The sequence below is a fragment of the Halichoeres trimaculatus genome, unplaced genomic scaffold (genome assembly GCF_033239565.1).
Source record: "Halichoeres trimaculatus isolate MK-OKI-2021-1 unplaced genomic scaffold, fHalTri1.1 fHalTri1_scaffold_2, whole genome shotgun sequence".
Lineage (NCBI taxonomy): Eukaryota > Metazoa > Chordata > Actinopteri > Labriformes > Labridae > Halichoeres > Halichoeres trimaculatus.
The window spans coordinates 28,079,210-28,107,059 of record NW_027437180.1 but is presented as its reverse complement, the minus strand read 5'-3'; the positions used below and the strand labels follow the sequence as shown (position 1 = coordinate 28,107,059).

At 38.9% G+C, this 27,850-nt stretch overlaps 1 protein-coding gene across 1 annotated transcript; it reads right to left on the bottom strand.

Annotated features, from left to right (window-relative positions):
- Positions 1-945: 945 nt before the first annotated feature.
- On the bottom strand, positions 946-27,850 carry rnf24 (ring finger protein 24). Its single transcript, XM_074687795.1, has 6 exons — positions 27,269-27,850; positions 12,704-12,853; positions 8,795-8,837; positions 7,350-7,391; positions 3,988-4,067; positions 946-2,648 (listed from the first exon to the last, which is right to left on the bottom strand). Exons 2-6 carry the CDS (start codon positions 12,844-12,846, stop codon positions 2,507-2,509), a joined length of 450 nt encoding a protein of 149 aa, XP_074543896.1. The 5' UTR covers positions 12,847-12,853; positions 27,269-27,850; the 3' UTR covers positions 946-2,506.

Genomic DNA, 27,850 nt, shown 5'->3' with positions numbered 1-27,850 from the left:
CCACAGTAACAATGATCTCCTGTCAGTGAAGTTTGAATGCACTAACATGTACTAAACACTGTTTGTGAGCTATAGATATTAACCTTTAGTTAGCTTTAAACTAGATGTCCTCTTAATTTCACATGGGTCATATTTCTTTAGTTGCAGCAACACAAGTCTGCATACAAGTAAAACGCATTGGTTTCACTGGGGTTTTACATATCAGCTTTTTATTCACTTTAAGCTCTGGTAAGTAACTTTCAGTGTGTATTGATTTTGGCGCCCCCAGGGGACAAAAATCCTGCTGTTGTATAACAGTCAAAAGTATCACTCACTATGAACATTTGCAGTAGGAAAAGTTAAAAAAGGCAGCTTTGTTTGTGTGGTGTCAATCATCTGACCTGACACCTACACACTTGGTGGTTGTTGGCATAAAAATAACATAAATACAGAGATAGTCAATCCTGGTGTGGGTTGTCTTGTTTGCTTTTGTGGGTCATAAAGAGGCATCAGTGTTAATTTCGGTCGGTTTCAAAACCATCCCAAAACTCCTCACAGAAGTTTTGTGTTTGTAACAATGATTGTCATTTGATTATACCCAGCTCAGGTAAAAGACAATTCCTTGCACACCTCAGGCTCATCACTCTGAGGCACGACATTTTTGTTTGTTTGTTTAAAGGGAACCTTTCTGATCTTTGATCAGCAAATTTTAACCCACAGCATGTGCACTAAATACTGCTAAAAAGGATGAGGACAAAAAAAAAACGAAGCACAAAAGGCGACAGGGATCAGAGTTACTGTATGTGTGGCACAAAACAAAAAGCACCCTGAACTGTGCAGACAGACAGACAGAGACAGAGAGAGAAAGGAGAAAACACTAGAGTCCTGTGGCCAAAAAGCACAACTACCCTGCATGTGTGTGTGTTTGTGTGTGTGTGTGTGTTTGTGTGTGTGTGTGTGTGTGTGTGTGTGTGTGTGTGTGTGTGTGTGTGTGTGTGTGTGTGTGTGTGTGTGTGTGTGTGTGTGTGTGTGTGTGTGTGTGTGTGTGTGTGTGTGTGTGCGCATGAAAGAAAATGCTGCTTCATTACAACCTGCTGACCACTGACTCTATGGCAGGGCTTAGGTTGGGGCCCTCGCTCTGTTTGGTGCTTCTGTGAGTGTTTCCCAGAGCAGTGTGTAACATGACCAAAAGACATGCTGATGACATGTTGAAGGTAGTAAAACAGAGGGGGGGTTGGCATTTTACTCTCTGGCTGTACCAAGAACTGGTAATAAATAAAAAAATAAATACAAGTTGGGTATTGGGTTGGAAGCAAAAAAGAACTGCAGCAATTAAAGTCTGAAAATAAACATCACAGAAGGCAAAAGTCTGCATCTTCCTGGTTTCTGCCTCCTGTAAATATGAGTCAATTTACAGCAGGATATGTGGGACAAATTCAAGAGAAATAGAAGAGACTGTTTGGTGTTATGTGACATATTTTTGTCTGAAGGAAGCCAAACTAACATTCACACAGCTAGGTTTCAGTAAAACTAAAACAATCAGCAGCAGAGCAAAAATAAAAACTGGAACATTTGTGTTACATTTCTTTGTTTAATATTGCCTCCATTCTTTTGTTTGTTCTGTGACACAACTCTAAAGATAAAGCACCAGGTAATCCAGATTAATACTGTTTCATAGAATCGCATTAGGTTTAGTTAGTTTGAAAGTCAGATTTTACCACATGGAAAGTTCTGTATTGTTTTTCTTAAAAACAAAGATCATGAGTAACGCCTGGGGTATCCAGGTGTATAAATATCAGGTAAATTTCTACCAGGTTAATGTAGTGTGACATATTTTGGGTTTTTACACATTCAAACCTTTCACATTTAGTCAGACATTACGTCTCGAGGTCGCTTTGAGCTTCATTTTGTTTTTGTGCAATTAAAACACCAAGCATTGTCCATTTGTCCTGATATCTACCGAACTTGACGTCCCTTTGAGATATTATTTCTTGTTTAAAAGTCAGTGTTTTAAACATATGTGGCTTTGTACTGTACATAGAAACAAAAATAAATGATAAAATAAAAAACATGACCTTGCTACTACGATCACAAGCAATGAAGGTTTGACTTCTCATAAAGTGCTTGTTAAAAGAAATATTTGTATTTTAGTGTATTGTAGTTCTTGGCTTTGTGTTTTTATTCCTGGTCTTTAGCTGGTGTTCCCAGAAAGTGCTTTGGTTGTGAAAAAGTTTTTGAAGGAAACTTCTTCTACGTCCACTCTTCTTCATTGTCCAAGAGAAAGGAAGATGAAAATGAAATCGCTATCAGTCAGAACTGATATCAATCAGGAAGTCCTTTAGTGAACAGATGCCAGGATAACAGAAGTGATGACGGTTGCAGATTCACTGTTTTTGTGAGCAACTGTGCAGTGACTCCAGTTTCTTCTGCTCCATCCACAGACTCATAACTAAGTGTACCTGTACAGGTGAGAGAAGGAGTCATGGTTTGTTGTGACTGTGTGTCTGCACTGTTGTGCGATAGTCCGCTACACCAGGTGCTCGATCCCAGGCAGAGGCTGCTGTATTGGCACCGGGGGATCTGAGCTGCCGGCCTGCTGGGCGAGCTGCAGGACGGGCATGTTGCAGAGCGGGCATACTTTCCTCACCTCCAACCACTTAATGAGGCACCTGAAAGACAAAGTCTGCAGTGAGTGTGTGGATCAGACCAGGTACATATAGAGGGAAGCGATCCTTGTCACAAAATGTGAGTTTTGGTCACTTCAAAAATTCACTTATCTGGCTTGTATGTTTCTTTTTGCTTGGCCTAAAAAGTAAAAACAACTCAAGTAATTCAAAATGTGTTTGCAATGATGTACAACCTGATGCAGCTTTAAACCAGGATGGTTTTAAACCACATGGACAGCAGAATTCTTCTTTGTAAAGTACTTAAAATTTTAGTCATCCAACAAGCAAAAGCTAAAAATCAAAGATGACCACTAAAGAAATGACTAACTTTTCAGCTTCATTTCATTTTAACTGTGTACATTACGATCAAAAAACAGATTTTGAATAGATAAGTCAGAGGTATAAATTCTCCATCTCTCTCTCCCTTGCCCACACACAAATTGAATCACAGCATCAGGAGAAGGACACCATTCAGTATCTATTCTGTGCGCACTATATCTATTTCCTTTGTGCTTCAATCACACAATTGTGTTTATGTTATTAAACGAGAGCTTCTGTAATTTAAATAGTAAATGTTGGGTACTAGTTTCACAGTTGAGAAGTTTAGTAAAAAGTTTCATCACTCACATGATAGTTTGATTATGCTCATATAAGTAAAGGGCAGTTTACTTCTTCTCCTAACTGTGTCTTTTTCTTTCCCTTCCAAGGGTCTGGAAAACAGTTATTTGTGTGTCAAGCTGATTTTTGATTACTATTAAATTTAGGGATGTCACTTCACTGGTGTTTTTTTATTCATTTAACTTTACATTTCTTTTAATTGTTTAATTTAGAAGTGATTTTCTCTCAACCTCTAAAATTCTTTAGTAACCGTCTGCCTGGAATGTCGGTTTTCTCCCTAAATCAGCTCAGCTCTACTTGCCCGCACTCTAAAAGGAGTGTTTGTACAGTCGATTCAGTGAGTGGTCACAACTCTTGCAGCAAGTGGGGGGAAACTAGGCCAAGGGAGGTGTCGTGCTGATATAAACAACTCAGTTGAAATGGCCAGGGCACGAGGGGGGAGATGTGGGATGGAGTCAGTTCAAGCAATCATTCACGTTCTATCATTTATTTAAACTTAGCACTCATGTGCTTTAGTGTAAAGCTAACTACGTGTTGACTCACAAGCTTGAACTCCCTCCATGTCATAACGTGACAGCTCACATGTTTTTTGATAAATGAGAATGTCCTACTTCCGAGCCTATCATGAAGTCAAACCTGCCCTTGACCCACATGTGCTCATTTTGGGTTCTGAGTGTGTGTGTGAGTTGGTGTGTGTCCAAACGCCTGCTAAACCTTTACTCACTTTCTGTGGAAGGCATGTTTGCACGGGCAAATCCCCAGCTCGTCTTTCTGTTTGAACTCCTCCAAGCACACTGCACATATCTGGAAGAGAAATGGGGAGTTAGAGAGTACAGCAGTGCAAAGGAATCAGACTTCTGCTGGTTTCCTTTTTATACATTGGTTCTTCTAGTCTATCTCTGAGCTCTTGTGGTGAGAGGTTGGACATAAATCATCCAGACAAACAAGGTCAAGAACTCCTGGAAAAAGACCACAGTGGCCAACATCTGCAAAACATTTGACACAAATACTAGAGCAGTGACGGACCAGTTATATTCTGTTGTGCAACTCTGAACTGGTCCCCAATGTAGGTGAAGTCAGTCTGTGTCCGAAAGCTACCTTTGACCTCAATATTTCAAATACAAGACAGAAGGAGTTTTTTCTCAGCTCTTTTACGTTAAGTGGTAAAAGATTATATAAAACTTCCATTCAACAATGTACAGCACACCGGGGGTGCAAGTAGAAAAAGAATAATTCTATGATCTCAATTCTAAGGTACAACTTTTCTGACTGGAGTCTTTTTAACGGGTCACTGATGCAATCCTGATAGACAAGTTCAAGGTATCCGTCTGCTTGTATGTTTGTTTTACACGCACACATCAGCACACGTCCAACAGGCACGACTCGTCCAGGTCATAACCTCTTAGACATCCTGGACTAACTGCAGCTACTGTGTGGGGTTTTTTTTTTAAGTGCAAAACGTGATCTTGATCAGCTGCAAAATTTTTGAACCCTGTATTTGCAGATTGAGCCAGTTGAAAAAGGGAAGAATGTTAATTCTACAACAATGGCAAGCAAATCCTTTCAGGCAGCCAATTGAGTTGATTTTACATGGACAACAACAGGCCCACTGTTTTTCAGTGAATCACATCCAAATTGTGAGAATTTGTTTTTCAAACATACACACCTTAATTTTTTCTTTAAGATCTATAAACCATAATTATGGGTTAGTGTTTTCAAAAATGCAAGGAAACAACATGAAAATCCCCCTATAAGTCTGGTACCAACACCTACATCACTTAATCACTTAATATTCCTGCACCCTCACACTTCACACGTATACAGACTCCATAATCATGTGAAACATGTGAGGCCAATCTCTTGTGAATTTCTCTGTTGACGAATAGCAACCATAAGAGCACTTCGCATATTCCTGCAGCAGAAAGTACACAATCCTCACTATGCAGCACTCATTCTTCCTCTGGCTGCGTATGCCTACAGGAATACTGCCACTTCTTTTGTGCATGTAACTACTCTATCCTTTTGACCGGGATGGCTGCACAAGAGGGAGAAATCCTCCCAGTCATAGCTGGCTGGTAAAAAGAACTAACAGATCAGCATCAGAGTTGCAATGAAAGGACAACAGTGCAGAGGTAAGGAAAATAGGGCAAAATATTTCTTATTCAACCCAAGTCTAGACAGACTGTCCTTGACTGAACTTCATCCAAACAGTGGATAAAGCTTTAATAAGAAAGAGTTTTAATTTGGCACCGTGTTTTTGGCTGTCTAATCCTGCAACTATTACTCCTTTGGCCACACAAATTCTCCTTTTTTCTCAGCTCTGCTTTATGGGTGCTGGATGGACAAGCAGGGATGAAAAGAACAGCATGGGAGCTCTTAGCTTTTCTCCTGACGAATTTTGGACGCAGAACAATCCTCCTTTAAGATGTAGGCTTTTCTCCCTTTGTTTGTGAATAGATCAGTGTTTTTGTTCTTTTCAGCGCCTTGTCTTCAGAGTCACACTCACAGTCGGGATCTGGCACCCTTCCTCAACTTTTGACAGAACCTCTTTCTCTCCATTTAGTGAACAAACATTGAAAGCTTTTCTCCACACAAACACACCGACTACATATCACAAAAGGTGACCTCAGCAGATCATGGACTTGATCATGGACTCAAGTACCAGGATTAGAGGCTCTGCTAAGGAAAAATCAATATATTGTCTGTGTCAAGCACAAAATAAATGGCACAAAGAAGTTCTTTTACTATAGTCGGGCAACAACTAATAAAACATTTTTATTAATGAGAGAAAAGACAAGTTTAACCAAGTAGATGAGTGAGTTAGAAAAAAGACAAGGGTGGAGTCTTGGAATAATCCAAAACCTTCTTTTGGTCATTGTTCATAATTTTAAGCACTTTATTTATTCTAAGTTACAGTTAGATGACACTTTAGTGCTTTGATCCACAAATGCCATCTTCTTTCTTTAATGAGTAAACAGCACTAGCAACTATCGGGCAGATTTAAAATATAACAGACAACATGAAGGTAAATGCATCAACTCAAACATCCTGCTCAATGTTTTAAAATTCTCACAAAAAAGTCTCACTTGTCAAACAAATAATCCTGTTATTTGCAAGCTAAATCAGAAAATTTTGGTAATGCTGACACAAATTCTTGGCCAAACTTTATCAGGGATAGAAAATGTTTGGGCTAAATTTGAGTTATGAAATCTGTTGATCTGCAACAGAAAGTGAGTAATTTAAAACATATAAGGAGAAAGCTACTATACCATTCTATGCTACCTAAGAAAAACAAATGTTTCATACATGTATCTACTTGAAGAAGAAAGGTCACAGTCGAATAAAAAAAGGAAAGCTGGGTGAGTGACCCAGAGACACACTTGAATATAACTTGACCAGTAAAATGATCTCATATTTGCAATGCCACTCTAGATATTCTATCAAACTGGCATAAATCCACACAGCTGAGTCTGTACTCATGTCTCTCCAGGGGGATACTCTGACGTTGTAGCTTTTAAAAACTAGGTCATCCACCCAGGCTGCTGTGTGTGTGATTATTATTGTCCTTGAACAACAAATACAGCTTGGCCATTCAGTCACTGTTTCACGTGACACCTTTTGATGTTTTCTTTCAGTTTCTCATATTATAAACAAAAGAGGGGGCCTCTCGCACAGGGGAATTCCAACACTGCTGACAAGAAAGTTTGCCCTCTGTGTTGAATCACGCATGAAGATGCTATTGTGACGGCTTCATTTGCACTATAATGTTAAAGGATCAGGTTCGTGGTTGGGGACTTCCATGTTTTTCAGTGGTAAGCTAGCGCAGCTTGTGTTCTTCAACCAGGCTGAGGTGACATACAGCTTTTTTTATAAGACAGATCAAATTTTACTAAAAAAAATACCTTGTGGCAAAGCTTAATGTTGCAAACCAGGCAAAAATATTCTCAAAATTAAACTAATAGGAGGTAATAGCGAGAGCAAATTATCAAATGTACTGCCTTGTGTAGTCATCAGGTTACATTACAGAATTTTCTCTTCACCACATCATTAAAAAACAAAAGCAAAACTAAAAGAGTAGGTGCTTACCTCATGCAAATTTAGCTCTTTCACTTTTTCCTTCTGAATGACCTGGGAGGCATAATGAGACAAGAATTATTAGTCATCAGTTCACACGAACAGTGTAATACATTTTAAAAGAGGAAGGGCTCTTGAGATATAATTACAGCTGATGATGAGTCAGGGATGAAAAATCACCATGTAAGGATGATTAGGAAGATAAGATTGCCTACATTATAAATGCGTGTTCACCACAATCTGTGTAGGGGTGTCAGCTGTGTTGGTGTGTGCCTGCTATACGAGCTCTGTAGTCTTACATAAGCCAAATAGAGGCTGAGCCCATCAGTGTTTTCATTTACAAGTAGAAAGAGACATCAAGAGACAAGTTAAACTGAAGGGTCCCCACAGTATCCAGTGATAGTGTGTACGTATGTAGATATGAACGTGCTTCACTTGACATGTGGTACCCAGAATAGGCACTCGTTTGTGTTATATAACAGAAGGACATGGGAGTCATGTTTATGCCCTCCATCACTCCTTCTCACTAGTCCTGCAGGCTATACTTTGCTGGCATACTCAGCTCCAGACACATGCAAATCTTTTTTGACCAGCTGAGCTTACAATCCAAAAAACTGAGCGGAAACGTTTCTGAAATTAGCTTTTGATGCAAACTATAGGAATACCTTCAGCTGGCAGAGGAGTATGCAAGCACAAGAAGAACTAACATTTAGGGACCAGAGAAGAGCTTCATTAATCTCAAAGCATATAAAATCATACTCGGTCACTTAATTTGTGTGAAACCTACTGGAACTCAAAACTGTTAATTTAGGCTTTTAGTTCCCTGTAGCAGTGGCACTGCACTGGTGAAAGAAACAAATGAGAAAATCTGTCTCTCTGTGTTTGACCTGTTAGATGTTTAGTGCAACAATTCGAGACCAGAACAACTAATGAGCTTTACAAGAAGCACATTCAGTTGTTAAAACCTTTTTAATCAGATCAATCTTGTTAAAGAGAAAACCATGGTTAGTCATTGATTTCCAAAGCACATATGTTGAAACCAACCCATTTGACAACCTTTTTCTTAGCAACATCATAAAAACACAATACAAGTTTTCACTGTTATGCAGACAACACCCAGTAACACTTAACAATGAAGCAATAAAAGGAGTATGCCTCTAGGGGAATGACGGCTGTATTACCACTTTTTTAGCTGCTTGATTAACTTCAAAACTTAAGATATTGTTTTTGGTATCAGACACTACAGAAATGCATTATTATTGTAAAATCATACGAAATGGCATCAGCCTGGGATCCAATCTAAAAGCTCTATTCCTTCAACTTACACAAAAAGAAACTCCAACAAATTTCAAAGATGGGCTTTATTCACCACTGTATTAGCCCAAAAACTAATAACGTGCTTTCATAAAATGAAGCACAAACCCCACCCCCGCTTGTGAATTGGTGTAATTACTTACTTGTTTGTATGCATATAGCTCTTTGTGTGCCTGGTGCCGTAACCTGGAGAGATGTGAAGACAAAACATCTTTCGGGTTAGTTTTTGACCTCTTTTCACTGACTACTTCAGAAAGAGACAAACATAAATACATCCTGGAATAATAGAAGATTCAGCACAAGTATGAGTGTTTGTTTCTTTTGATACATGCCCTCTGACACATGTCTATTATCACACATGTGGTACCAGCATGAAACTGGGACACACAACATATCCTTAACCAACAAGCTTAAAGTAGTTGTAACAGTATACTGAAACTAAAGGAGTGGATTTTAAAAATCTATTAAATATTTCTGTACTTTGTCAAGTTGTGCTTAGTAAAGCAACAGCAGACAAAGATACACATTAACAGATACTCTTGAATGGCTCTCTGACCTTAGTTTCCAGAAAAATAAAAAAGTAATTCTATAAAGTAAAATATCAACTAACAGTATGACTCAACAAACTCTGGATTAGGCATTTAGAGCATTACTGATAGTTGTTGAGACACTGTATAAAAGCTTGCAGAAACTATGTAAGATGAGAAACCCCATTGTTTTTAGAGCTTATATAAAACTCTCGGTGCATCTCTTATGTATTAGATATTGCTCTTGTCAATGATTAAAAACAAAAGACCTCAGTAAAGAGGAAGATGACAGAGAGAATCTGAGCAGGAGAAAACAAAATGTAGAAAACACTGAAAAAACACAAGAGCAATAGAGATAGGAGAAAATCATAGGTTTGTAAGATTTACCTCCACAATAAGTAACCTTAACCTCTCGCAGCAGAGTGAGAGGGATCTGTAAAACAAGCAGCACAGTCTAGGAGAGAAACTGACATTTTCAAAAAGGTCAGCAGGAAAAGGTGCAAAGACTCCCAAGGGTAGGGGACAAGTGGTCATGGGTTGGGGGTTGGTGGTGACTGATAGGGTTGCTCAGTGGCCAAGTTGTGCAATGTCAAAGTAAGCAAGGCAAATGTATTTTTGTCATCCATTTCCTTCTGACATCAGAGTGGAAAGCTAAATATCTACTGTAAAATTATACAGTTTTTCTTCAGGTTTTAAGTCTTGTAAATATTGGGAATCAAAGTAGTTGTTGTTGTACTACTTCTTCATTGTCATTAAAAGCTAAAAAGTAGCTGGGTGCCAATTTTCCCTTTGCTAATTTCTGAGCATGGAAGTGATAAAATGCTAACTCAAGCTGTTTTATGGTGGTAGCTAATGTTGTCCCCAATGTTATATCTGTTTTTTTTCTTTTCCCATAATAAGGTATCACACATTCAGAAGGTACTATCAGTATTTAAATACTTTCAAACAAAAGTTGTATCAGCTAGAATAATGCTATAATGCAATAGCTTACAGGCCATCATTTACTTCTTTTGTGTTCCTTGGAACACTACCTAAAGTCTCTGAGATGTCACCATTATTTCTTTATCATCATCATCATCATCATCATTCTTTAATCTATGGAATATGAGCCCAAAGTACATGAATTTCCCTTCGGGGATTAATACAGTATGTTATCTTTGTATCTTTGTATCTTTGTATTTATCTATCTATCTATCTATCTATCTATCTATCTATCTATCTATCTATCTATCTATCTATCTATCTATCTATCTATCTATCTATCTATCAATCAATCTATCTATCTATCTATCTATCTATCTATCTATCTATCTATCTATCTATCTATCTATCTATCTATCTATCTATCTATCTATCTATCTATCCATCTATCATTTGACTTTCACATTACTAGAAGGTAAAATGAAAGCATTTTTATTGAACACTACTATTATTTGACTGTGATGTCAGCAGGAAAAGGCTACCATGGTCAATTATAGTCAACAACCAACTGGCAAATAAGAATTACTTTCTTCTTAGAGCTATCAAGAAAAAGAAAACTCAAAGTGTAAAACTTGTGTGTCAGCAGTTGCTGCAGCTGGTGATGACTGGAGAGTTTAGTTTGCTTCACTGGACAGTCATGAACACTCATAAATGTTTAATCTGGGACAATCTTGGGTTTATTTACACATCACATTTGCATTTTGCAAACATGTGAGCTTAAGCTCATGCTTTCATTATCTGAGGGTTTCTATTGCTTGCTTCAAGTTACACCTCATGGTCAAGAATTACTTTGCAGACCTTGCAAAGTGTGCTGAATATTTCACACGTCTGTGTGTGAGTGTGTGTGAGTGTGTGTGTGCTCAAGAGACCCACTGACAGGGATGGTTGAGTGTCTCTGTGAGGGTCTGACTGTGTCAAAGTGTGTGTGAATGTATGTCCCGGTTAGAATAATGACCTGTCATACGTCAGTACCAGCTTAATTCTTTAGTGCACTCAGTCACCTGTCTGTGTCAACAATAGTAAAAATGCTAGCTGCACCAAAAAAAAGTTACATTTCAAACTGAGCTGCATAAAATTCTCTTAACATGTAAAATCAATGGAGTATGACCTTTAAAGTTCAAATACAGGGCTTTACTTGTACTCATTGTGGATGATGGTGCATGCAATGTAAGTCCTTTGGGAGACTGCATCTTTAGATGTCTTTTATGGAGCAAATAGCTCTTTTTGTAACTTTTACTTAAAGTATCAAATCATGGTACTGCATCAAAGTTTTTCTCTACAGTTGTATGAGAAAATGGTGGAACACAAAATTAGTGAACCTACTTACCATTCGCCCTGCAAGCTAGGATAGGAGAGGGTGACGAAGGGTGAATTTGTTGGAAACTGCTGCTTCATGCTGTCTCAGATAAAAAATGGTGGACATTATTTTTGCTGCTGGGAGGAAACCCAGCAGCAGGAGCAGCAGCTGGGGCAAATTCACTAAACCAGTGAGTTAAGAAGTGGAACGAGGACTAGTAGCTGTGTCCACTTTACCTTTATGAGGCTTTGTATACTGGGTACGTACAGTATTTATTCCACAAGAATCTCAAGAGAATCTTAATGGTCACAAAAAAGAAAAGAGATTTTAACACCCTAAAATAAATGTATTGAATATCCAAAAGTTGATTTGGTAAAAAAAAAAAAATGTTGAGAAATCCAATGGCTCTTTAGAGAGAAAAACAAACATTTACTGTTATCTTTGACGCAGAGTGCCATGATCATAAAAGGTATAAATAAGATGCTGAGAATTTCAGCATTTCAATGTACTGTTCAGATTTCAAGGTCCCCAGATTGGAGGCTAAGAGCTACCTTCTCCAAACTGTGCTGTTGAAAAAAAATAATCTGTGGAAAACAATCAGCAAAAGAGGAAGGGGAAAACATATCACCTTTAACTCAGACTAAGCTAGAAGTCACTCTGATCAAGTGCCATGCAGTTTATTGGACAGACACAAAATCATTGAAGCAAGTTTCATTTGACAGACTCGGCTTACATGCGTATTAGCACTTACACTTTGATTGCCAGTATAATCACACTATGTTCACAGCCATCAGGTAGCACAACGCTGCTTCTGAATAAAAGTATTTCAGTCTTAAAGTACATTTGAAACCTGAGGCTGAAGGAATAAACGACTCATTTTTAATCTCCTTTCTTGAACTGTCAAATCTGCATTTCCTGCATTTCCTATTAAATCCTCTCTTATAAAGCAGTAACTAGTGGTAACCATTGGAGTGAGTGTAATAGTGTAACTTGCTTCTTTGTTGGAACTATTGTTTATTTTCTGGTGCTTTATAACACTGTCATCAGATCCAAGAAACTGAAACAAAACTTTGAGACAAATTCTGTCACACTTCTACTTTGCATGTGGTTTTTGCTGCAACCAGAAAACAAACAAGTCGACTAGCCTGGATGACACTTACTGTCACAAAGTCATACAGCAAAGCAACATCAAACAACACAACTTTAAGAACGTCCAAACCTAGAGCTTACAGATGAATTTATCTTACCTTATCAAGTAGCAGCAGAAGAGGAGACTGAGGATAAAAACAAAGATGGCTGTCCCAAACACCACAATGTAGATATTAAGGGGAAGGTTCTGGAACCCTATATTTGGCATCCTGAAGCTGTAGTGTGGAAAATCGGAGCTCATGGATGGTCTGTATAAAGAGACAAATAACATGGTTTAAGACTAACACATTTATAGACACTGAAGGACTTGTAGCACAGCAAAGAAAAACTGAAGCTATACATTTTAATCTGCTTTGGAATTCTTGAAACTTTATTTTGAAAGTCAGTGATGTGGTAAGATTTGACGACAGCACATACGCAAATCCAAGCAGAAAGAAAGACTTCTGAACAGGACAAATAAAACCCCAAACCTTGTGACAAGGATGACGCACAGATCTGTTTTATATTTACTCACAATGCTTCACGACTCTGTTTTAATAGAATTATTCCAGGAATCTCATTAAAAACTCTTTGTGTAAAAGCCCTGAGTGGAGAATCCTGCCATGGCTTGACTAACTCAGCACACAATGAGAAATCAAAATCATATAAAAAAAAGTCATATGTTTAAGAAAAACATGCTCCTTCACCCTTTGTCCAATCCCCCCATAGTCTGGGTGAATGGCCCTGTCTGCACTGCACTGAAAGTGGTCAGATGCCCCAAACAGCGGGACAATGGTGCAATCAATTTTAAGAGACAACTCAGAAAACAAATGGTGGTATTGTATCAAGAGCCGGGTGCTCCAAAGGATGTCAATAGAGGGGTTCATCTAAAGCTGTGCTACAGTCAATGCATAACAAAATATCTGGATGCATTTAGAGATGAATGTTTAGTACGATATACACGCAACAGCTTTCTTGTGCTATCTTTTTTTGTTTTTACAAATAAAATAAAACATTTGATTTCACACAGTGTTGCTGCTCATATTTAAAAAGGATACAGAGAAACTTACTCCCAGAAAACTGATTCATGAAATCTAAGTTTCACCAACAGGATCTATTGGTCAAGTGCTCTTACACAATTTGCCAGGGGGACATGACTAGACATGTCTTCACCCACCCACAGGAGTGGAGGAGGGGAGGACAGGAATAACTTTACTCCTTTGGGAACCTAGTCCTCTATCCCTCCCCTTCACTGAACACCAAGAGATTCATTCCTCTTCACTCCTACGGAAAGTGGAAAGTTTTGTTAGTTTTGTTGAGGCCACTAACAATCCTCCACTGCTTATGAAAACACAGAACGTACCGCACAGGGAGTCTGAGGTGTCAGAGTGTAGCAGAGAAGAGCTCTCAGCATTGTTCTCAGAAAGCAGCTTTATGACATTATTCCAGAGAATACTGGATGTCACAAAGGGTGGAGAGCTTAAAGCTGAAGCACTGGACAGTCACTGATGACACCTGGTTCATGGTGTCAGAGGGCTGACAGGGTGACACTCTGTGCAGCATATGCCACAAAGTCTACATGTCCAACATCATCTGATCAGATAAGCTTGTTTCAACACCAGGACATGATCACCATTAGTCACACACACAATATTTACCTCAACATTAAACAAAAAGAGAGAGAAATAAAAGGACTTTAAAAGGGACTCTTTATCAACTATTATTAAACACTGACGGACTACAAGAATGGGATACGGTGTGTTTGATTTTGGTTTTAATGGGAATGTATACTTTGTTTCCAGTGTGTTTCCAAGCCTGAATTCTTAATTTTTAACCTTATAAAAATGCCGTTGGTCTTTGCTTTTATGTTCCAAAATATCTTTCTGATCTTTTGAGCTCTCATGCTGTCACGGGGGACTGAGGCTGTAAACACTTCATACAGAGTTTTTAAGCCTGGTTGGATTTCTTCTCTGCAAGACAAGACACAGTGGAGAAAGTTTACTAAACACACAAGGGTCAGCAGCTCTAGTGAAGAGAGAGACGTGCTGGCAGAGGCTGTAGGAATGAAAACGCTCATCTATAGCTTGTCATACCCCTTGAGAGTTTGTAATGGGACAATGACTTCAAACTCACAGCTGAAGTGTAATGAAATTATAATCTCACATGCTGAGATTCATTCTGGATGAGGAAAAAATACAGAAATAGAACAAAGGTGTTGTGGTACTGATATCAAGGCTGAGAATTATGCTTTGGCAACTTCAGGCTTTTCTAACCTTGTAAACCAAAATCTGATCTGCATTGACCTTCCTGCGTTGATGATGTAGTATTCTCCTACCAAGCCGATACCCCATACCAGGATCCAAGAGGTGCACCTCTAGGGATGGGTACCTTTCATATTTGAAACGATACGGTACAGATGCCCGATACCTGGCAATCAGTACCGGTACACAACAGTACCACTTTTCGGTACTTTTTTTGTTTTTATGTAGTAAACATTTTTAATTTGTTGAATAATAATATATTTTATTTTTTCAATATAACATTTTTATTCTTTAATACATAACCTTGCAATGCTGTGTTCAAGTCCAGCATGGAAAATCGCCTACTCTTCCACTCCCTCACAGTCACAAAAATGCATTTAGGTACCTTAACATGGCGCCTTTTGGTTTTACCTGAATTGGTACCCGGTACTTTTGACTGAATTCGGTCGGTATCTATAAAAGTACCTAATTCGGTACCCATCCCTATGCACCCCTAAATGGTCCTGTTGTTTATAGGATCAGTAGATCACACAAGGGGCCAACCATTTCAGTTAGTGAGATGAAATATGAATCCTAAATCACTTTGCAGCAGAGGGTCATCTGCATTTGACTTTTCTTGTTTTGCATCTTCACATCTTGCTTTTCCGTAGCTGAATAGACATTGAGGAAAATGGTAGCAGCAGACAAAGATTATACTGTTATTTTTTTGTTTTGTTTTTCTGCTGAAGATACACCACTATTTTTTCCCGCATGTACAAGGACAAGGACTGTACCTTTATCTCTGTATTACATGTTGTTCTTAGCTTTTGGCATTGTATTTTATCACCTATCATTAGACCAAGCCCAGGATGTGTGAGGTATAGGGCATTACTATAACATTTTTTATGTTATTGTTCAGTGTAAGAACACAGTCTTACAAAGTTCAGGTAGAGTGGCATCAAAAAATTAACTGTGATGGTAAACCACCTAGCTTTGATGTATTGACAATACTTCAAACATCATAGGTTGTTGCATGTGAGATGTATAAAATGACTATACCGCAACCATGGAAAACAAATTGTCACATACGTGTTGACGATGGATGTTGGTGTGTAATTTTCTTTCAAGTTTCACGTCATTTACTTTCTGCTGGTGCTTCTCTCACAGCAAGCAGCACACTCCCCTGCCCACCCAGAAAACTCACCTGTGCATGTATGTTTTTGAATTAGGAAAGGAGGGAAAAAGTTGCTTATCTTGTAAGTCGCAGGTTAAGGGTTTGCAAATTCGAATTTTAAAAATTTAACTGGAGCCCAGCCCAGGTGAAATGAATTGCTAAATGATCAGCAAAATAACCTATATCAATACAAACAGTAGAGTCCTTTTTTATGTTGCATATAAGAAATAAATCCATACATTCAAATATATCGATATATTGCCCAGCCTTAGTTATCTTCAATCTGATTGGTGACAAAGGGCAGAATCATATTAGTAGGGCCAGGAGGACAACGTAAATATGCCACGTACTGCTGGATCAAACTTTTGTAATTTATATTTCTCCTTTAGTCTCTGGTCTTTAAATGGGGATTATGGTGTCTTGAAAGCCTGAGAAGCTGGTGATATTATTGAAATACAGATAATGTTGATAATTGAATCAATCAAAGACATTTTTGAATCAAATCTTTCTTTTCCTTGAGCTACCGTGACACATCTCTTAGAATTAGAAGAAATATATTATTCACTGCTTAAGGTTTAAAAAAAACAATGATTAAGGACCATAAAGACTTTGATTTCTGTCACTTTAAAATTGTATCATTCCGTAAAAACAGTGTTTATCAAATTGTGATAATTTACATAAGGCAATCCTTCCCAGTGTTTATGGTCACTTTTCCTTCAGTAACTAATCAGTGGAAAACATGGTCTAATTTCCGATGACACACCCATCTAATATTGTGGTAATGCTATGAAAATAAACAGGTTAACTCCTACGCAGCACAATAACATAGTGAATTCCCCCACCAGAGGCAGCTACAGCAGGGCAAATACTTCAGTCCACCAGAGCAGGGGCAAAGGCAGCTGTAACTCAGACAAGTGGGTCATTTGGCAGGCATAGATTAATTCAAGATGGGATAGTCAGTCGTTGACTTGGTTGGCTCAGGTTGGCTGAATGACAGATTTTGAAAGGTTCCTTACAGACGACATCTTTTGCTCTTACGGGAAGCTGTCCCTTTCACTCTTTCCAACAACCCCACAGTATCAAAATTCACTGACACAGAGGATCTTGGATGCATTGAGTGATGCAGAAATCCAACTCTTTGGCAGTAAACAAGACACAAAGTGTGACACTTAAAATGTTTTTAGCCGTACATTTTTACAGTCACTAATAAAGCAATGTTTACTAGGAGTCAAACTCGAAATGGGTACCTTTCACATTCAGAAGGATACCAGTGTTTCCCATTAATTAATGAGACTGTGGCGGCCCGCCACAGTCTCATTTGGCTCCGCCACAGTCTCATATGGAGAAAAAAATACGATCCGTCACTCGGTCAGATCATTGCACAGCTGTAATTTCCTACCGCACGTAAACAAGCAAGAACACGAGTGCGCGCGCACTGCACGCTCATACACGTCGCTCTTTACTTGATACGTTTGACGCAAACCAGATTCCAGAGACACTGGAGCGGGGCGTCTGACTCTGAGGTACGTGCATATTTGGGCATTAGCGCTCATGCTAACTGCAGCCGTGGCCACAGTAGCTCACTGCGCTGTCTGCCTCCCTTCACTGGAAGAGGACCGGCTGCACAGCGCACGTCTCGGTTCCAGAGTTTCAGTAACGAGAGAGACCACACTGTTTTAATATCATAGCGCAGTCAGAGTCAGTGCAGGCACACAGTACAATCACCTGTTACCACCCCAACGAGCTGACGCGGCTTATTATTTCATGGTCTCCTCTCCTGGGGCCTCATTTTTTACAGCGTGTAAAAGTCCTCTTAAGTTTCACTTACGACGAAAAGGCAAAACGTGCATACGACCAAAATATATACACTCTTTTCAGATCTATCAAACTCTGTGTACACACGGCTGCACGCTATTCCCCCTGATAAACCACACCGCGCCGAGAACAGCGTAAATGCGGTGACGTGAACACACCTCGTTTCCCGCCTTCAGCACGCCCGAACATAACCATATATGGTCAATGCAAATCAGTACGTGCATATTAAGTAGCCATGTGCGCTGTGGGATTTTATAGCGACATCAGCGTAAGATGGTGAACACAACATACGGAGAGAGCATGGAAGAAGCTGAATTTCTCTCAAAGCCAGATACACAGCAATATCAGGGAATATCAGTCAGAAAATGATCTTTCATTGATTTAGGCTACATTTTGTAATGAAGTGGGCCTTAGCAAATTTAGGCATCTTTATTTATTTAAACTATTTTCTGCAGTCACTAGAAAAAAAAATAATGAAAACACAACAGTCCTAAATCTAGATAAGGGAGCAGAGAGAAGAAGAATAACGGTAGGCTACAGTCTCAGTAGCCTGATAATGGATCACAGATCATGGAAATAGTGTAAATAACCTGTTGTTGAAATGCTGTTCAGTAATTTTTTCAAAATATTGTGAGTAAGTGAGTTTTTGGTTTTGTTTCTGAATCAAATTTAAAATATTTCTGATATGCCTTTGTAAGTTCTTATTTAGCAGCGTACGTTCATGTCCATGGTCCCAAACTGCACTTACTGTAAGGGCGATACATCGCGCTTAAAATCATACACACACATTAAAACCGCCGAGGGTCAGCGACCCTGCCACCACAGTCTCTTAAAATCCTGTGGGAAACACTGGATACGGTACCGTTACCTGGCAATCAGTATTGGTACTCAACAGTACCAATTTTCTGTACTTTTGTGTGTGTGACTGTGGTAATAAAATATTAATTTGTTCAATAAAAAATCTCAAAGTTTTTCAATTAACATATTTATTCATAACCTTGCAATGCTGTGTTCATGTCCAGCATAGAAAATTGCCTACTTTCCCATTCCTTCACAGTCACAAGGATGCGTTTAGGTACCTAAACATGGAACTGTTTGAGTTTACATGGATTGGTACCCGCTACTACAGATGGAATTTGGTCAACAGTATCTAATCCAGTACTCACTGTAATAACCTTACAGTAATATATACTATGGCCCTGGCATGTGTGACAGATGTATCATTCTGCTAGAATTATGGACTATTTTTTAGTAATGATATCATGTTGGTTTTAATATGTAAACCTGCAACAAAAACAACTTGTAATAAACCCAGAGTAGCTTGTAAAGACATGTAAATCTGAAATACTTGTCAACAAAGCAGTTAACACTCTACACATCACAAGGAAAAAAAAAAATCACTAAACCTTGTTATCCTTCTGTATTCTCCGAGAACATTGCTTCTGCTGGGATGTTAAAAACTAACCACACTCCAGGCTTAGCACATCACATCCTGTGCCTAAAAATATCTCGTTGCCCCTCTCCCTCTCAGAAACTGAAGGGCCCACTCAGGACAAAAGCCAAACCTGCACGCTTCGATGGCTATATAAATCCTGATATAAACCAATCAGAAATGAGCTTCACGGTGAACACACTCCTTAAGATGATAATCCTAGAAGTGTCCAAACAGCATTAAAAGTGAATGTGATGATCGGACGATACTGTTTCTTCTATGTGATCTGCATTTTTTCTCCTGATCCCAGCACTCCTGCCTCCCTGGGCCTCAAAGTGCCTCTCACATATTCACATCACCTCACCCGGTTATATAAGCACCACACTTCACAGACATAGGAAATGAGCATGAGAGAGATAATCCCTCTTTGCATTTATTGTGCATTTTTTCTTATAGCACCATTAAACAGGACAAGCATCTAGATTTCCAATTTCTGTCAAAGTTTCACAACTACCAGATGATTGCTTTCAGTATTTATTAACCCAGGCTGTGGCCACAAACACTTCCTGAGGGACCTTTTGTTCTAGGCCAATGATTCATCACCTATTTGGGTAACCAAATACCTCCATTCTGACATTGTGACCTGTGAAAACAAAGTGTGCAGATATCTGTGAGCCAAAAAATATGGGCAACCCATCCTAACCAAACATAACTTGAAAATTTGTAAGTGTCACAGAGACCTTAACATGTAGTTTCATGAATCTTCTGGTTTAAATCTTTCTACAACTGCAACTGGCTTTCTGTCAGGCTCTATACTGTAGAGTGTAATAACTTCCCTTCCACTCCTCCCTTATATCCTACTCATAATCAATAGTGGCTTAACTATTAGTAGAGACATCACAAGAACAAATACGGTTCAGACCTTTCAACCCTTGACTTTTCATAAATCAGTCACATGTTAAAAGTTTCAGGCAGCTATTGAGAGGCACTGCTGTTTAACTTGTTTATCTGTGTCAAACAGCCAAAATCTCAATCACAACATTAACCTCTGAAATGCTCTCTCCAACTCAGTGACACTATGAAACATTGATCTACTTTGCAAAACTGCCCAAAACCACAGCTTTTGTGCAGGAGTTCCTCATGATCAGCCTGCAACCTCACATCCTCAAGATGCTGTCCAAATGTGTAGTGGAAATTTCCACTAGCAGCCTTAGCCAGCCATGAGATTTGCACATCTGAAACTTAATATGCCAAAGGGCAGAAACAAACACCCAGGCCTCAGAGGCAGAGTGAGGGGCTCTTTAAAATCTGCTGCATGTGGTAATAAATGCTCACATTCATAGAAGAGGGGTTTCAGTGACCTTTCACATACCTGATCATACATGAAAACATAACCACTAGTCAAAAAGATGCAGCATGGCTTGTAGATTATTCTTTCAGACAAAGAGAGGAAAAACATCAACAACAATCACACACAACACAAGCATAGGAGGAGTTGTCAAAGACAAGTGTAGAGGCTTTGAAAAAGCTCTTTTCTCTGATTCTGGACAATAAGACTTATTGTTCTACAATCTGAAAGGATTAAACAGATGATGTTTTTGATCACACACCCCATTACTTAAGAAGGTAGCTAACAGTTTCCACTTGGAGCCCTTAAAAATGCATCAAAAAAACTTGTTTTTCCAAAGTTGGGCCAAGTTCTGCAGTAAGTAGGTCGCTGTAACCAGAACTCCAGTTATGGAACAGTGCAAGGCACAGGTCTGGAGGAGAGCCGACATGGTCAGCCAGATAAGATTTTACATGCATGATTTAAACCACCCACTGACAACCCTCAAAAACATACAGACATAAATTCATAAGTATGCATCAAACTTGGCAAGTACTTCAAAATACATTAGACCATCAAACGTCTGGTTTCTATTTCACATAGGTCTCTGTTGTATTGTTGTACGTTGAAGGCACTAGTCTATTGTAAAGAATCATTAGGTATCAGGTTCATCATATCAGCAACAGGAAACCATTTTAACAGTTTGACAGCAAACATTTACGAAGTATTTCAGTATATTATGTTATCATCAATCAAAAGAAATTAAACATTAGAGACATAATTGACTTTGATAAGTCCAAACAGGCTTTTAAGTTGGAGGACTCAAACAGACTGGTTGACCCACAAAGAGGCCTCACTGAGCTCATTTCCTTCCCAACTCTGATTTTTTTTTTTTCATCAATCAACAAAGCTCTGCGAATGAGCTACTCTTTGTTGTTGTTGCTGTATGTAACTTGCTATGTGGTCTACAGGCCAGCTCATGCCTCTGCAGTAAGCAAGAAAAGTATGTAGTTCTCAGGGCTGCTTCCCAGTATGCCATACAGTATGCAGCTATTGGCATTTCCAGTGGAGCTAGATATTAAACAGGCCTGTTTAAAATGATGTTCTATACACAGGCACAAGCAGACAGTGAGAAGGCCACAGAGATGGACGGAAAGGGAGAGGGAGATCACACTTTTGCACATTTGTTTAGAAATGCATCCTGGAAGTGCTTTCACACTTCTTCTTTATGTTTTCATATTGCTGATACAAAGCTAATATCGACAAGAACTAGCTGAGCCTTCTATTCTCAAGATTTTCAACATCTGAGCCAGATTTAAGACTTACTGCTAGCACTAGCACACAAGCCTGTGTCTTTACCTCCTGCAAACTTGAACTTCGCCAGGTTTAGTTCAGCATCAAACAGTTATACCATATAGGGATGCACAATATTGGATTTTTGCCGATATCCGATATGCCGATATATCGAAACCCCTTTTGGCCGCTACCGCTACCGATAATCACAAGTTTGTTTCTTTTTTTTCACTGTAAAGAAAGCTAAGTCTATCCTGTACTGGAATTTATATGTTACTCTTATTGTGATGGTCTTATTTGTTTAAGAAACACACATAAAACAAGACAAAAACATTTGATTTTACCATAAATAAGAAATGTATTGTTTTTTCAAACTCAAGACAAATACAGAAATACATTTCTGTTGAAATACAGAAAATAATTTCTTTAGATCACATGAACTTTAAATGTACAATGCATTTTTAAACATAACCTAGTTGCATTTGATTATTTTAGAGCTACTGTAACAACCTGGTGACAGACACAGAGCTCTGCAGTGCAAATAAATGAAGTGCTACATTTCATTAAAGGAGCTTATTTTTCAGATGGAAAATAACAATAATCCTAACTGAATAGCACCTTATCGGCTGTGCCTATCGGCAGAAATTTTCATATCTGCCGATACCGATGAACGTGTTTTTAAGCTTTTATCAGCCGCTCCAATATTGTGCCGATGATATCCCCTAATATCCCTAATACCATACATTATACAGCCGATGGTACAAACATTTGTAAAATAAAAAAAACTGCATCCCAATATGTTAACTTAAAACATCTCCCAAAAGGTTAAAAATGTATAGAGTGACAAAGAACTGACTTCAGAGTTCTCAATAAATAAGAACATAGAATAGACACAAATCTGTACGTAACTTTTTTATTTTTCTCGAGGAAGAGGATAAGTTAGATTCAAATGATCCATTTTGACCTATATTTGCTCTCTCATTCATTAAACGAAGCAAATCATCTCTCAGTGGAGTCTGTCAGTAACACAAGCTGACACAAACAAGAGAAACTGACACAAACAGCTGTGCCTTAGCATTCTAGCCCCACTACACCTGCTGGCGCTTTTTGCCAGGGTTCATTAATTCCTGAGTAAACTTTATTTAAATATTTACCATGAAATCTATTCCCTCTTGTAAATTTTAGTAAGGCCACCACTTTCTAACTTATTTTTATCATTACCTACTTTGTTGGAACACGACTCTTGGTCTACAAATTGCCGGGTCACAGTCGCTCTAAATAAAACCTGCAGTCATGTGAGGGTGAGTAAGTCAAGCTGAAACATGAAAACAACTTAAACTAAATACAAGACACATCAGCTCTTGGGGTTATCACCTGCTGACCTGAAGCAAATAAACAAACAGTTAACAAAATGTATGATACTGAGGTGTCAAGTGCACAACCTTTGACAAATTTCAACATAGCCATTCAATAGTTCATAAAGCAAAACTATTTCAAGATACAGGAAATTTAGGGCCCCTGTATGGCCTGGCTGTTAAGGTCGCACGCTGAAAGAGGATAGCCCTCCAGCAAGTGACCTGAGTCAAATCCAACCTGAAGCTTCTTTCCCACAAGTCACTCTTCACTCTCACCCTGATTCCTGCTCTAAGGATGTGAAAAGAACAATGGAAAAGAAATGAAGATGGCTAAATTTGCCAATAAGCATAAGTTTATTTTTATTATAGAATTTCTTACAGCTCACAATTGTGTACATGACTTGATGGTCAAAAAAACAGAGAAAACTTGGTTTTCCAGTTCACCAGTTCAGGAATAGGAATAAACAAATATGCCAACTATTTAAAAATATCTACAGAGCAGTGGACAAAAATAATTCAGGATATATATCAGAGCACACTCTGTGATATCTTTTTTTCTCCCAATTTTGGTGTCCACGTGACACAAGTCTTTGATTCTCTTACGTAATATGGCACTTGACTCCGCTATTTAACCCTTGACCTCAATGTAAGGAGCCAGTGCCCCAAAGTAAGTTCCTTACACTTCATAATGGGAATTTCCTCTTGCGTGGAAAATTACACAACTGGCTTTAGGCAAGCAGTATGACATTATATTCCCCAAGCAGCCAGTGACTGAAACCTTTGTATGGTGCATAGTGGCTTCAGAATCAGTAAGCCCTTCAATCACAAAACTGTTTTATGCTTCTATTTGCCTATACTGGCTGTCAAATGCTGCCACTTTACCCTGTCTTTCTTTCAGCCCCTCCTCTATGAAAACACACCGTTGTAAAAACTCAAGGTTGAACCTATAATGTTCCCTTGAATTCAAATTACTCTACCAGGGTATATGCTGATATCCTGAGGTTAAATTCAATACCTTTTTAAGACTTTTTTAAAAACCTTTCAAAAAGTCTTAAGACCTTATCGTGACAATCTGCTGTTGTTAGCAACTGATCTTTGACAGTTGTAGTTAGCATTTGAACATAAATTAGGTAAACTGAGAAGGAATAAAGCTTGAAAGAATAAATGAAACTAAAGGCAGGTTAATTGACATTAACATTCTCACAAAAAGTAACAGTTGTTATTCAAGGCCAACTTGCAGAAAAAAACAAACAAGAATTTTTTTTTCATCATTGCCAAATTTAGGACATGTGCTTAAGATTGTGTGATTTGCTTTTTATCAGCGCTACATACTGACGGCTACTAAACTACTCTACAAACTGAGTTTGTTGTCACATTAGCCTTTGGATATGTTGGGCTGCTAGCACTACACATAGCTGGTGCCTCACAAAATTACAACTTTGCTTGTTGTCACATCTCAAACAACAGCGCTACATAACTATTGGTAAATACCTTATCTCATAGCGTTGTATCCAGTAAAAAGGTGATTTGAACAAAGGAAATTTGTTCCAAAACAACTGAGATCAGGGGAAGCTTTCTCTAAATCGTAGGATTCGAAGATCTCAGGTCATCAAAAGTCTGAGAAATTTTCTCAGGAGATTTGAGAAACTCTTATGATCTAGACTGAAATATTTTGAGATGCTAAAGCTTTTTCTAGATCCTCACGCTGGTCTGTGATGAGTGTGATGAGCAGAGTGATCGTCCAATCACCAGGTGTGGTTATTTTTGAAGGTTCAGACCCTGAAACATTTTCCAACCTGATAGACTTTTTCCGTGGCAGATATTTGGAACTGTCTGTCTTTGGAGTCAAAGCTTGAACACCAATAAAATTTAATACCTCATAACATTATGATTAAGACTTTTTAATACTTTTTAAGGGCCTTAATTTTCCCATAACTGATTTATCAACTTTCAATACTTTTTAAGACTCAGCGCCCTGTCTACATTAGTTAAAACAAAAGGTATAGATTACACAAAATGCCTGCCTACTTTAGATGTGAGATATTCAACTTAAGATTCTACATCAAATGACAGCTTGACATGACTTTCTCAATAACTGTTGTTTCAAAGTTGCAGATAAGAGCTCTAGATAATCAGGAGGATGCAACTGTTACCAAAAAGGGCCAGGAATGCAAAGATTTATTGGCTGATGGTATTGTAAACCTTTGCCTGGCTGATGCCGGATGACACTCACCAAATGCAGTATCAGACTTTCATCTGTTTTGTTTCAGCATGGATACACATGATGTTGGCATTCTACTTTTATGCTCTAACAACAGTAGCTGGCAGACCTAGCTGCTGATTTTGAAAAAAAAAGTCCCTGCCTGGAAGGAACTCCAGCATGACGTAAAGCAGCTGCAGTGAGCACATGTGGTTTGTTTTCACATAAAAGTGAAAGAAAATATCAGCCATATGGAGGTTAACACTGTTTCTGGGAGCATTTGGGGACATTGAGATGGTCCAGTGACCTATAATAAGAGGTATTTTAAGCAAGAAAAGAAACAGGTCAAATCTCAAGTTAACCATAAGCATGATCATAATTTACAAATTAATATTTGGTTATGCTTATGGTTAAATCATTTTTCCCCCACTCAAGGTATTGTATTGTTCAACTGCTGTAGCTGAGCTCAGGATAATGCTAATAGGTTTCAATGTGTTTGCAGGACACACTTATTGAATCTTATAGGAACTCAAGAAATTAAATTAAATCTGTTTATCAAGATAAGATCTTGTATGCTCCCTTTTTAGATGCTGGACTCGGAATGTTAAAAATATGAAAGCTGTTTTCATATATTGAAAGAAATGCACCATTTGACCATCACATCACATTGATTTTTAGGGGTTTTATAGTGTTAGAAATTTTTGCTAACCAAGATAATCAATTTCTAAACAAAACTATTCTAGACATGACGTTCTGTTTACAAGGACATCAGCATTATCTCTCACAGAGGTCAAAAGTTTAGAAATATGAACTTGGTGGTGTATGCCATATTCCACCACGATGTAAAAGCAAAACTTAAGCTTGTCATCAAAGAACCATACATTTATGAAAATTTAAACCATTTGTTTCAGAGGTTTTTAAGGTCTATTCAAAATATTACATCATTAATTTGGACCACTGACCACCGACAAAAAAAAGCTGGCTCTAACTGTGATTGAGGATATTCGAATCATCAACTCCATTGTAACGTTGCTGAAACATAAAATATATATTTTCTTATGGACCTTGAATAATAAAGTACTGTTATGCAGGATTTTTGCGACCACAAGCAGTGGTTTTCATAGTCTTACAGTCTATTCAGCCTCAAACTTGCGCTGCTGCCAGACAAACCCTCTCCAAGGATTAGCGTGTTATAGCTCAGGCGTGTTACAGCCCACACAATGCTGCCAGTGTTGACGGAAACACAGAGAAAAGCTCTACTGTTTCCCCACCACGCGTATTCACAATGGTCTCCGCTGTGTGGATAACAGTGAAGAGTTTAGGTTTGAATCACGACGACTGCTGAAACATCGTAAAGCACTGTTGTGATTGCCAAAGGACAAAATTGGCAATTACAATGCTGATATGACATCAGTAGGTGAGCCATTGACTGTGACAACACTGAGTGCAATGACTTGATATTATGTTATCGACATAAAGGTCAAGTCGGTATTTAATGATGTAGCCGATGTGAACCAATTCTTGGTTTTTGCAAATGTTACAGCTGGGCGTGGGCACGCTAGCTAGCAGCATTTACGGCTAACCTTAGCCATACTCAGCCTGATCTCATACAAGACTGTGTTAGCCATAACGGTATAACAAGAAGTGCTGAGACACACATGCATTTTCCTCAGTGATGTCAACAAATAATACGTTCAGTGACATGCCAAAGTACTTAATTCAAACAGCACATGGATTGTATTTCACAAGAATTGTGACTGCATCAGTTCTTGCTGCTAAAGCACGTTCGGACTAACAATTAACGGCCAGCAGCTACAGTGAAGTGGTTCAACAGCACCATCAACTCACCAGCGATTTCCCCTGTAGTGTGTTCCTCTGCTTTGCGTTTCTTCACAAACTCGAGATGCTGAATGACTTTAAAGAGTAAAAATAGACCCGAACAAAAAGCGAAGACAGTCCTCGCAACAAAAATCGTCTTTGTCTCAACGTAAGTTGACCTAACCGCTGCTGCCTCTGCAGGGCGACCTCATCACACAACACCCCGCCTGTGATGTTGACGACGGTCGGAGCAGTGGTTAGGGGGGGACCTCGCCGGGTCTGACCGAGAAAATGAGTCAACAAAAGCAGTAGTAGGTGGATGTGTGTTGTTAGCGGGAAGGTTGGGATTTCGTGAAGGGCTTTCTCGTCGTGACTTCCCAGGAAATCCCGTCGTTGGCAAAGGGAATCGAGGTTGGCAGTCCGCACAGTCCGCACGTTCTGTTTGCTAGTCCACTACCAGCAGTAGCTAGGTCCCACCTCCTTCTCCTCCCTGTCGGCTCAGGCTCAGCACACACAGACCGATGCGGGTAACGCCGCGGGAGGTTTTGAGGACAGCGTGTACGAGCGGAGTGATGCTGGCATGAGAGGGAGGGGATGCTGCACATGGTCACG

Bases quoted from the DNA above. Each gene is read 5' to 3' on its own strand.
- rnf24 (XM_074687795.1), bottom strand. From the start codon at position 12,846: ATGAGCTCCGATTTTCCACACTACAGCTTCAGGATGCCAAATATAGGG. The intron at 8,838-12,703 runs GTAAGATAAATT...ACATCTCTCCAG, and splicing joins TTCTGCTGCTACTTGATAAG to GTTACGGCACCAGGCACACA. The intron at 7,392-8,794 runs GTAAGTAATTAC...TATGCCTCCCAG, and splicing joins AGCTATATGCATACAAACAA to GTCATTCAGAAGGAAAAAGT.